The sequence below is a fragment of the Orycteropus afer genome, unplaced genomic scaffold (assembly GCF_000298275.1).
Source record: "Orycteropus afer afer isolate SDZICR_OR568_19922 unplaced genomic scaffold, OryAfe1.0 scaffold00094, whole genome shotgun sequence".
Lineage (NCBI taxonomy): Eukaryota > Metazoa > Chordata > Mammalia > Tubulidentata > Orycteropodidae > Orycteropus > Orycteropus afer.
This window is the reverse complement of record NW_006921681.1, coordinates 6473872-6486215: the sequence shown is the minus strand read 5'-3', so window position 1 is coordinate 6486215 and position 12344 is coordinate 6473872. Positions and strand designations below refer to the sequence as shown.

The 12344-nt window shown below is 42.6% G+C and overlaps 1 protein-coding gene across 1 annotated transcript in view; it reads right to left on the bottom strand.

The window, feature by feature from the left end:
• Nucleotides 1-694: 694 nt before the first annotated feature.
• Nucleotides 695-12344, bottom strand: part of NMNAT1 (nicotinamide nucleotide adenylyltransferase 1) — a 27175-nt gene continuing 15525 nt past the window's right edge. Inside the window, exons 2-4 of the mRNA XM_007942607.2 lie at nt 6899-7082; nt 1569-1711; nt 695-1095 (exon numbers count right to left, since the gene is read on the bottom strand). Coding sequence (XP_007940798.1) covers nt 695-1095; nt 1569-1711; nt 6899-7082 — 728 coding nt within the window. The remainder of the gene's footprint in view (nt 1096-1568; nt 1712-6898; nt 7083-12344) is intronic.

Here is a 12344-nt window from a genome sequence, read left to right as displayed (position 1 = left end):
GGTGGGCATCAGAACCACCTGTGTACCTTTCTAAACACTCAGGTGCCTGGAGCCCATTCCCTGCCTCCAAAGGTAAGGCTCTAGGTAGGTGTGTCTTGGCAAAGCTTAACTGGCCATTCTCAGGTGACTCAGAGAGAACTATAGGTGTAACGTTCCTGCCAGGTGCATTCACAGCCTTTACTCTGCATGATTGGAGATGACTGATCAGTGGTGCACTTTATAAGATCATCATTTTAAGAATTCTCCTCTTTGGTCTATCCTCCGAGTGAAGAATGCCCAGGAATAGATAGATGTCCATATAATGTTGGTTTCCTTCATAACTAAAATTAGCATTTTTAATGGACTCTGCATTTCACACTTTGGTTCTCTTCTGTGCTAAAGCCAGGATGTTCTTTCTGACTTCCTATTTGTAGTTCATTTCATTAAATATTCTTCTGGCTTTAGTGTGGCTCATCTCTTGTTTTGAAGAATTCTTTAAAAAATAAATAAATAAAAGACCATACTGAAAATATTCATCTTAATAACTTCTGACAAAAAGAAAAAGACAAACCTGATTTTAATTTTGTGCTGATTTTTACTAAACTTTTTAAGCTTTAGTTTATGAAACAGGGTCACAATCCTTTCCCAAGTTACTAACATCCAGGTTATCTCAAAGCCTCAAAGGGAAGTGCAAAATATCACATTGTTGGATTTCTTATGGCTTAGCTTTCGCCGTGTTTTTCTGCAGAGGAGCCAGGATAACCCCAGCATTCCTGTCTTCACTCTCTGAGCTGTACAAGTTATGCTTTTCGATGTACTCTTGGACGAGGTCTGGCACCAGGTAGCGGATGCTCTGGCCCCTTCGGAGGGCTCGCCGGATCTTCGTGGACGAGATGTCATTGGTGATCCATTCGTTCACCAGGTGAATGTTGCTCCGGTGTTTCCACAGCACATCCGATTCATAGATGAATTTCTGAGCATCATTTCCAGCCCGAGTAATACAGATGAGCCCATAGTCTCCCACGATTCGGGCAATGTCCTCACTCTTCCACAAATTGGGCACACCAAAGGACTCCAGTAAGTCTGCCCCACACAGCAACTTCACCTCTGGCATACCTGAGGAAAAAAATGAAACAGAGCGTTTGTGTTTGCTCTTCTAATAGCTTCCTACCTCAAAATGAATGTGTGTCCATGTTTTTCTGGAAAGAGGGTCCATAGCTTTTATTAGAATCAGATTCCCAAAAGAGATTATGGACACCTCAAAAGTTAAGAACTACCATAGGACAAATAAGCTCAGAGTGACTTTTGCTCCTCCTTCATCCACAAAATGGACAAGGGGCTTTTCCCAGGCGTTTACATGAAATGAATATGAAATGAAAATAAAAAGGGGGTTGACTCAGCCCTAGCCCTTGTTGTTGGGTGCTGTAGAGTCGAGTGCAACTCACAGCAACCCTATGTGGCAGAGCAGAACTAATCATAGGGTTTTCTTGGCTGTAATTTTGACAGAAGCAGATCGCTGGGTCTTTCTCCTGCAGAGCCACCCTATACTCTTACAAACTCTAATCTGGATCCTGGTAAAACATACAGACCTTTGGTTTTCAGCTCTCGGGATGTCATCTGACTAAAATCTTGTCTTTGTTCAGTCCACTTCCTCTTTTGTCCAGGCCTTTTCAGAGTAGGTGAATCCTGCTGGTTACCACAGTTACTAGCCTCTAATTTTTCTTGGTGGTGTCTATAAAACAATGGAACAACAGAACATTTCTTTTTCTCACAGAGCTTAGCTAAAGTATTGTCCCTCTGGAGATATCAAAGAACCTCTGACCCACTGTAACAAACAAACAAACAAACAAAAAAGCCAAACTCACTGCCATCAAGTCAATTCCAACTCAAAGCAACCCTACTGGGTTCCCAAGGCTATAAATCTTTATGGAAGCAGACCACCCCATCTTTCTTCTGCAGAGCAGCTGGTGGGTTTGAACCACCTACCTTCTGGTTAGCAGCCAAATGCTTAACCACTGTTGTTGTTGTTGTTGTTATGTGCTGTCGAGTCGGCCCTGACTCATAGCGACTCCTCCTTGGGTTTCCTAGGCAGTATCACTACGGAAGTAGATTGCCCCATCTTCCTTCCGAGGAGTGGCTGGTGGGTTTGAACCGCCAGCCTTCTGGTTAGCAGCCAACTGCCTGAGCCACTATGCTACCAGAGCACTATACCACCAGAACTCCTTGACCCACTGTTAAAGGCAGAACAAAACTAAAAATATTTAACTGTTGGTACCCCCAGACACCAACATCACCTCATCGGTCAGTTTGTCCTACTGTGATGGCTTGCATGTTTCTGTGATGCTGGAAGATATGCTACCAGGATTTCAAATACCGGTAAGGTCACCCATCATGGACAGATTTCAGCAGAACTTCCAGACTAAAACAGACTGGAAGAAAGATCTGGCACTCTATTTCCAAAACTTAGCCAGTGAAAACCCTATGGATCACAACAGAATACTGGCCCCTAGAGTGCTAGGAGATGAGCCCCTGAGGTTGGCAGGACTCAAAATACACAGTGGCTGCAAAAGTGGACCTGTGCATACCAACAGTTGTGAAGATGGTGTGGGACTGGGCACGTTTGATTCTGTTGTACATGAGGTCACCATAAGTGAAAGCTGACTCTACAGCAAATGACAACAACAACAACAATACCCAGACATCAGTCAGGATGGATGCCAGCAAGGACACTGTACTGCTGGGTACTGGTTATCAGGGATGAAAAGCAAGGAAAATTCTGTGTGTATAACAAATGATGGCTATTATTATCCTAAGCTTTATGAAGGGAGAGACTGTGTCTGTGTCCTAATATAAGAATGAACACTATTTATTGAGCCAAGCCCTACACTAAACCCTTTACACAGATTATCAGACAAAATCCTCTTAACATCCTGTGTTCATAAAAATTATTATTATTATTATTCCCACAATGGGGGGGGGGAGATTGGAATCAATTTGACAGCAAATTGGAATCAATTTGACAGCAAATCAAGCCCACACCCTTGACCACCGAGAAATGGAGGCTTGGCTTAGAGTTGCAACTCCAGCTCCCAGCACAGTCCCTAGAACACAGGAGACATTCAATAAAAACATGACTAAATCAATGTTTTAGTTATATTTGGTTATTATAAAGTATACCTACTCCTAACTTATCAACATGGTTAGGTTCCAAAGAACAGGACGTTATGCAAAAACTAGCATTATGAAAAACTGGAGTAGTTATTTTTTTCCCTGTTTCAGACCATCTATTTGTCTGATTTTTTTTTTTTTTTAATTTTAATAATAGCTAAGGTTTACTGATGTTCTCATCACTATGATCAATCCAGTTATGGATTATTCCTCTGCAGAGAAGGAGGCCTGGAAATAAAGTCAAGCTGTGTGACTGGAGGGCCCAGGTCTTTACTACTTCACCTGTGCTCGGTGGGGGCTTCCCTCAAGGGGCCGCCTCCAGGGCTCCACTCCTACCCCTGCAAGCCCTGTGCTCACTGTCGCGGAGCCTGCTCTGCCCTCCAGGCCTGGCTTGGGGCTTCCTGCAAGGGCACTGGGAGGCTGGCCCTGCACTTGACCCCATCCAGCCGGAGGCTTCAGTTTGGCTCACTTTGGGATGTCGTGAAACTTCCATGTATTTCTTCCAAAACACCCTCTCCAATGTCTTTTTTTTCCTTTCTTCTCACCCCATGGCAATTTTGAGCTGCAAAGCCTGGGAACAGGTGAAGCTGGAAACCCAGGACAGGCCCCCCCGCGGCTCAGTGCTGCTTGTGTGTTCGTGAGGCCGTGGCCAGGGGGAAAGTGGCCCACACGGACGCTGGACTCGGTGCCTCCACCGGCAGGAGGGAACAGAGGACAGTGGCAACATGGCCTACCTTCCTGGAGGCCTCCTGGAGACCCTCTTCAAGGGAGGGGGCTCCACAGCTGTTGTCACCAGGCCCATTGCTTAATTAATGTGCAAAATAGTCAGATAGTAGATTTTTTACCATTGTCGAAAATGTGAAAACTTTGGATGATAAGATACAGGTATCTCCTGATTCTCTAAAAGTTTTTCTAGAAGTTTGCTTTACACCACTTTGCTTTGCTTTTGCCAAAGACCTTCATTAGTGCCTGTTTTCCTTAACTGATAGAAATCCGAAGAGGATTTTTGATTTTACAAAAAAGGGCTAAAAGCAAAATTAGTGCTCATTGTTTGTTTTGCAGTGAGTTAAAGAGGAAGCATGCATCTCTAGCAGCAAAAATGGCACCACCAAGCTCCTTCCCCAGGAACTGCACTCAGCACCTCAGCATCAAGCCGCCGTAGCTTTCACAGTGTCTGTGAACACTGTATGTTAGTGCTATTTTAGGTTTTATGTATTATTGGTATAATTTGGTAGGTTATTTTTTGTTTCTGGAAATGCTCAAAAATTGTTCCCATATAAACGAATGGTAACTGCTGCTTTGCTTTATTCCATTTAGTTTATCAAAGGTCTCATAAGAACTCACACTCTTATTTTCAGAATGTGAGGGTAACCTGTAGTTGGTAAGTAAGGAGTAAATGTTTAACTATATTATTGCTACCATTATATCAGAATTGTTTATCATCCCCATTTAGAGAGCAAGACACTGACTAATTGGCCCAAGGTCATTTAGCTTATAAACAACAGAGTCAGGATTTAACCAGACCAGGAAGTCTGGTTCCACAGGAGAAAGATGTGGCAATCTGCTTCCATAAAGATTACAGCTTTGGAAACGCTATGGGGCAGGTCTACTCTGTCCGTGGTTGTTGTTGTTGTTATTATGTGCCATCGAGTCATCTCTGACTCATAGCGACCCCTCCTTGGGTTTCTGAGGCGGTATCACTACGGAAGTAGATTGCCCCATCTTCCTTCTGAGGAGTGGCTGGTGGGTTTGAACCACCAGCCTTCTGCTTAGCAGTCAAGTGCCTTAGGCACTATGCTACCAGAACTCTGTCCTACAGGGTTGCTGTAAGTTAGAATCAATTTGATAGCAAATCAAGCCCACACCCTTGACAACTGAAGAGTGTGGCTTGACCTGGTGATGAAGAGAAGAGCAGTGTAAAGAATCACAATACCAAAGATAAGGTTCTAGAGGGGGGACCACAGGCGGGATTTGTGTATGGCTTTACCCACTGCTTTACAACTGTGCGAAGTTACCCAAGGACACAAGCTACACTATAGGATCCAACTGTGACTCCTTTGTGCCCCTGAATCACTTCCCTCTTGAATGGCTGAGCTGAATGTATAGTGGACAATAAGGTCACCATGGAGCTAGACAGATTGGGTAAGGCTGGGACCCAGAAGCCTGGTTTCTGGTGGAAGAACTTGGAGCGACCAGCCAATGGCTCTTCTCCCTGCCACACCTGCAAAGTCCATCCTCTTGATAAGTCACTCAGTTTTCTACTTACATGCTAGATATTGTCTACTGCCTAAGTATCTAATCCAACACTAAATGTATTTCCCAGGGGTTCTTGTAAGCAAGTTCTGGGTGTGACTGAGGTTCTGCCAACTCAGAAAAGATTTGGAAGGCAGAAGGGAGGTGGTGGCCTTCTTTCTGTGGATGTGGAGCCTGTCTGTCAAGCAATCCCTTACAGTAGGAGTGTAGGGGCTGGACTCGATAGTCTAATGTCTACTCACCACCTTTAGGAGTCTGAGATGATGTAGCAGCAGCTGTTAGCAGAAGCAGGAATCTTCCCTGAACTCAAACTGCCACTAAGGAGATGTGACTTTGAAACAAAAAGCCAGCAGCACCCTTACTTCCACTCCTCCTACTTAACAATTCTATATAAGCACTTGCATCCCCTGAAAAATGGTTTCTATTTCCTATTCTGAACCCTAGCTGATATAGTCAGTAACCAGAAGGTTCAGAACTCTAAGGACAGAATTAGAAATGTCTTTTCAAAAAGCTCTTTTATTTTATACTCAAGCTAATATTAAGTAATAATTAGATGTTACTTAGGAGCTCTGGTGGCACAGTGCCTAAGGCATTTGACTGCTAACCAGAAGGCTAGTGGTTCAAACCCACCAGCCGCTCCTTGAAAGAAAGATGGGGCAATCTACTTCCATAGAGATACTGCCTCGGAAACCCAAGGAGGGGTCGCTATGAGTCGGAATTGACTCGTCAGCAGTGAGTTTGAGAGTTTGAGATGTTACTTGCTCTGGTTTCAGAACATTAATTGTAGAACTGTTTCAAAGATATGAGCAGAGATATGTCCCATAGTAACCACAAAAGGATATCTGTCCATTATCAAGTATCACTCATATCACTCACGGCTTCTCTTCTTTGAGTTACCGGCCTCTTTTTTTATACCTAAGAAAATTAATGGTAATAACATCCTATTACAACTTGTTTCATTCTCACTTGGGGCACAGATGGACAGGCTGGGCAGGCTTCCTCTGTTCTCATACAGAGAAATCACATAGCAGCAAACATGCAAAATACAAGGAAGATATAAAGGCTAAGCAACACCTCATGCTCTGTTTCCCCAAAAGAAAAGTGCTCAAGAGTCTCATAATAACCTTACCCGGCAATGGGACAGCTTTAGCCTTTCCAATACTAGGGACGGTTTTACAAATCTGTATGTTCACAGAGAAGTACTTATGTGGTGCAAACTGTTAACACACTTGGCTGTTAATTGAAAGGCTGGTGATTTGAGTTCACCCAGAGGCACCTTGGAAGCAAGCCCTGGCAATCTACTTCTAAATACTCAGCCAATGAGAATCCTTTGGAGCACAGTTCCATTCAGACACATGGGGTCCTAATGAGTTGGAGTGAATTTGATGGCAATAGATTTGATATTAACAGACACAGGCAGCATTGAAACATGGCAAAAAGCCAAGAAGGCCCCAACCCATTTCCACAGAAGTGACAACACTGACTTCACCATAAATACCTTAGCACTTTAGCAGTCTCTATCCACTCATTCTGAAGACTTTCCCATGTGTCAACTTCTACCCATTTTGAATTCTTGGTTGCAAGCTCTGCCATGATTACCCGGTGATGGGCAGGGATGAGTCCTTTCTTCTTATACGCATCACCAACGGGAGAAATGATACCTTTGATAACTCTATATTTTCCTGGGTAAAGAATTAAATTTGATATAGGTGTAACAATTTATTAGATTGTATGCATAGTAAATATTATGATCAATACTGTTTTATAATCATAGATGACCCTTTCCTAACCTTGCAGTTCTCTAAAAGTAATTTCTATTATCAGTCAAAAAGAACCAGCAATAAATTTAGTAAGTCTTAGTTGAAACCCAAGGAGGGGTTGCTATGAGTCGAGTCTGACTTGACAGCACATAACAACAACAGTTGAAAGAGTATTAGAACCTATGAAACAATAGTGGAGTGATGATACTACTAATAGTTCTTCAGCTCTACCTGACATTCCTCTAATGAGGTTGATGTTTCCAAGTCTTCCTTTCTAAAGTATCTTACTTTTGGTCCTATAAAGACCCTCATTATTGCCTAATGTGAATAATGTATGAAAGATTTGTTTTCTCCCTTGTGCTCCAAGTACAGGCGCCTTAGCCAGAGGCATTCCTATCATACTCATATCTGCTTGAACTTAATTATGCAAAAGGCAAGCTTTCCTCCAGACCCTCTCACTTGGTCTTTCAGTCAGAAGCTTCAGGAGCTTTGGGTGGATTCTTAGGGCTATCGCAAAGTCACTCCTTGTCTCCTATGTCAGATATGCTTACAAATGAACATGGATGCTCACTATCCCTCACATGAGCATCAACACAGAGCTCCATTCAACCCACACCCAGTTGTGCTACAAAAAACAGAGATAGATACGAAAAAGTGTCCACCCTCCAACAGAGCACTAGATGCTCTCTAGTTATCTAGGTAAAGAGATTTTTCTCGAACTGCTTGAGTTCCTACTAGGAGACAGGAAAACTCAAATATATAATTCTTACTTGTTTAACTCAAAACTCATTGCTGTCAAGTTGATTTGACTTATAGCGACCCCTCCTTGGGTTTCTGAGGCGGTGTCTCTATGGAAGTAGATTGCCCAATCTTCTTTCCAAGGAGTGACTAGTGGGCTTGAGCTGCCAGCTTTCTGGTTAGCAGTCAAATGCCTTAGGCACTATGCACCAGAGCTCCTTATTTGTTTAAAGAAGTATTGATATCCTGGACTTGCTCCAAGTGTCCAGGATGATACAGGATATACGTGCATACGTTTATTCTTTGGTGTGGCTGAGAATATACAGTAGGGAGTAGGGATGAAAGACAAGATGATTAATAATATAGTGGACTACCTTATCAGAACCAACCCTCCTTTGATGAACTACAAAAATCATCTTATTAAGTAATAAAGGATTTCTGGTAAGATAGCAGAATAGGCAGACAAGCTACACAGACCCTCTTCAACAAAAAAAAAAGAAAAATCAATTGATAGAGATACAGAAGATAATCCTGGAGCCCTGAGCTTTGAAAGGAACTATACAGAACTGGATTAGGCACCAACTAGTGGAAGAACATGAATGAAAACAATGAGCATGGAGATGGACGGAGCTGCAGACTGTCAGCTATGCTGACAGTACCAACAGCCTGAATAATTCCAAGTGGTGTTGGGACCTGAGAACTAACCTAAAGATCACCCCTGGTCACCAAGGGCTTCAGGGATGACTGCACTGGTGACCGATGACTAGGAAGGGAAACAGCAAAGAGGGAGACAAACTGAGCTGTGGACTTTTGGCTGTCTGGAGGGCACAGCCATTTTGGTTAAGAGTGATGCCCATTTTAGATATGTAAAGTGATTGAGGGTGCAGCCATTTTGAATGTTTAGAAGTAGTGGTCATCTTGGATATTTAAAGTGATAGAGGGCACAGCCATTTTTAATGTTTGCAAGAGGTGGCCATTTTGGATATTTAAAGTGACAGCATTCTCATTCAGATTCCAAGGACCTAAGAATAGGCTCCACTTGCCAAGGACAGCAGAGACATATGAGAGGCTGACAACAGGAAAGGAGACAAGTGGTGAGTGTATAAGTGCTGCCAACTAGCAAACAGAGGAGCATAGTACAATGCTTACTTAGATAACATCCAGAGAAAAGGAAAATCTTGGGCAAATCACTCCAACATGCCATCACCGATTAAATATAAACACAAAAATGTCACATTGTCTCAGAGACAACAGACCACCACAGTCCACACAAAGAAGCAAGATAAAGCAGGAGAAACAAGGGACCAAGATACAGACTCAAAACATGTTCCTGAGGAAGACGCAGCATTGGAACTCCCTGATAAGGAATTCAAAAGAATTATATGTAGGTACCTTCAAAGGATTGAGAGACAGATCAAGGAAAACACTGACAAAATGGAGGAAAACACAGAAAACTCTAGAACAATTTTGAAAGACAATACAAGAACAAACTGACAAAATAAATGAAAAATTAGAAATGATACAAAATATACAGATAGAAATCCAGATAGAAATACTGAATTTTCAGAAATAGGTAACACATTGAATGGGCAAAGGAGCAGAATCGAATGAATGGAAGACAGAATTAGTGAGATTGAAGACAAATACCTCAATACTTCTTTGGAAAGGGAACAATGAGAAAAAAGATCAAAACAAAATGAAGAATTCTAAGGTTCATGTGGGAATGCCATCAAAAGGAATAACCTGCGTGTCACTGAAATTCCAGAACACGAAGAGACAAACCCACAGAGAAAACTGTCGAAGATTTGTTGGAAGAGAATCCCTGGTATGATCAAGATGAGAATATACCCTAAACAGGATAGACCCCAAAAGAAAATCACCAACACATATCATCATCAAACTCATCAAAACCAAAGACAAAGAAAGAATCCTGAAAGTAGCATGGGAAAAACAAAAAGTTACCTGCAAGGGGCAACCAATAAGACTAAGCTTGGATTTCTCTGCAGAAACCATGTAGGAGAGAAGACAATGAGGTGGTATATACAAAACCCTGAAAGAAAAAAATTTCCAACCAAGAATTATATACCCAGCAAAACTGTCTCTCAAATATGATGGTGAAATTAGGAAACTTCCAGATAAGCAGAAATTAAGGGAATTTGTTAAAACCAGACCAACCTTACATGCGATGCTAAAGGATGCCCTTTGGACAGAGAATCAACAGCAGACAACAAGTGACCATTAAGTAATGAAGAAGTGACAAGGTAAGGAATTGCCTGAAATTTTAAAAAATGAAAATTAAACTTTGAGTTCATTTCAACTCACGGTCATCCCATGTGTTACAAAGTAGAACTGCTCCATAGGATTTTCTCAGCAGTAATTTTTTTTCCCCTAAAATTTCAGTTTTAGAGGGAAAGTTAAAAATAACACCTCTTTTTAAAAAGTATGAATTTGAAATTACAGTGTGGTGTAGTAAATTACCTGGTATGGCTTTTCTAGCCATAAGTCTTTGTAAACTCCATGGTGCAATCTGCCATGAACAACTGAGTAGCTCCTGACTGTTAAAGTTATCCACCGGGGGTATTTCTGTTGGGAGCAGCACGAAGGAATTTTCTGGGAAGTTCACTCTCTCTTAGGAGTGTAGAAGTCTGATGTTGGGATTGATTAGTTTGGGCCACTCTGCCAGGCTCAAAAGGAGCCCTCCTAGAGGCAAAAGGAGTCTGACTGCTGGCTGAGAAAGACATGCTGCTGAGAGAAATGTACTCCTTAGAGAAATGAGACACACAAGCTGCTGAGAAACAGATGTGAGAGACATGCACTGCTGAGAATGAGATGTGAGAGACACGCACTACTGAGAGAGTGATGTGCTACTGAGATTGCCAGCTGCTGAGTGAGACGGCTGGCTGCAAGAGACTGAGTGCATTTCTGAACTTGAATTGTAGTCTGGTGTGTCCCTAACAAACCCTATAATCTGTGAGTTCTGTGTGGCTACTGCAGCAAATTATCAAACCCAGCAAAGAAGTGGTGGGTGCTGTGAGAACAGTTGGTGTCAGGGTTGATAAAAGGGCAGGAGGGAGGCAGTATGTCTGGCCTCGCAGGAATAGGCCTTGGGCTTCTGATGGTGATTCTGTCTTCCTCTTGTGGGGTTAGAGGAGGTCGGAAGATGGCACCTACCTGTCCCCTTGGCACAAGTAGATTTTTTTTTAAAAAAATTTTTATTGTGATTAGGTGGGTAAAGAGAAGGGCAATGTACCAAATGTGAGAGATCAACACAGTGGCATTGAGTAAGAGGAAGACATAGAGAGGTACATGGGAGGTACAGACAACAAAGATGAACCCTTTTGCACATACAGTACTGTGTTGTCAGTGAAGGCAAACATAGATATATGGGTGGAAAGATGGGTGGATGGGCTGAACTATCAGGTATGTCTATGCAGGGGGCAGTGTGCCCAACACCATGTATAGGGTTGGCAGACAATGTTTCTAAAAGAAAAATGTTTTTTAAAAAAATATATATTGTGATTAGGTGAAAGTTTACAGAGCAAATTCATTTTCCATACAGCAGTTGACATATACTTTGTCTCATGACATTGATTGCAATTTCTCATAATACAACAGCTCCCCTTCCACTTCCTACCCATAGTTTCCTCTTCCCTGTGTCCATCCCTCCATGCACTCCTGCCCCTGAGCTGTCTTCCTGTGTATACACAGCCCTTCTATTCGCCCATGACTGCCTGTCTTCTGTTTGGCTGGGAGCCACAGGAGTGGGTTCAACTCCAGACCTAAAGGGGAATTAGGGACCATAGTCTCAGGGGTTCCACCAGGCTCTATCAGACCAGCAAACTTGGTCTCTTATCATTTTTTTTTTTTTTAAATGATTTTGAGTTTTGTTCCACATTGTTCTCCCTCTCTATCCAGAATCTCCTACACAGATCCCCTTCTGGGTAGCTGACAGTGGTAGTCAGCAGTAATTTTTATGGAAGTAGATCACCAGAATGTTCTTTTACTGCACTGCTTGGTGGATTTGAACAGCCAAACTGTAAATTAGTAGATGAGCACAAATTGTGCCACCCAGTGACCTTTGCCTGAAATTATCTGGGCAAAACCTAAAAGAAATAGGGAATCCAGAAATAAGCAAATCACCAAAGCCACTTTTGACCTAAGTCTTGTTTTTAAGCACAGAAACTTAAGCTCTAGTTCTGACTGCATCATGGAACAATGGGCACTGGAAGCCCATTGCCCAGCTAAGATGGAAGTCTAATAGGACACCCCTCTCCCATTTAGCTAGGACCAAAAAGGGCCCCAGGGTTACAGGTGAGGAGAGACAACTCAGGGACGCCCAAAGTAACAAGCGGGAAGAGCAGGAGAAAGGGGATTAAAAGCCAGGAAGCCAGAGAGAAGAGAGCAATCAGCTGAAGGGATTAGGTGAGGAGAGGCAACTCAGGCCTG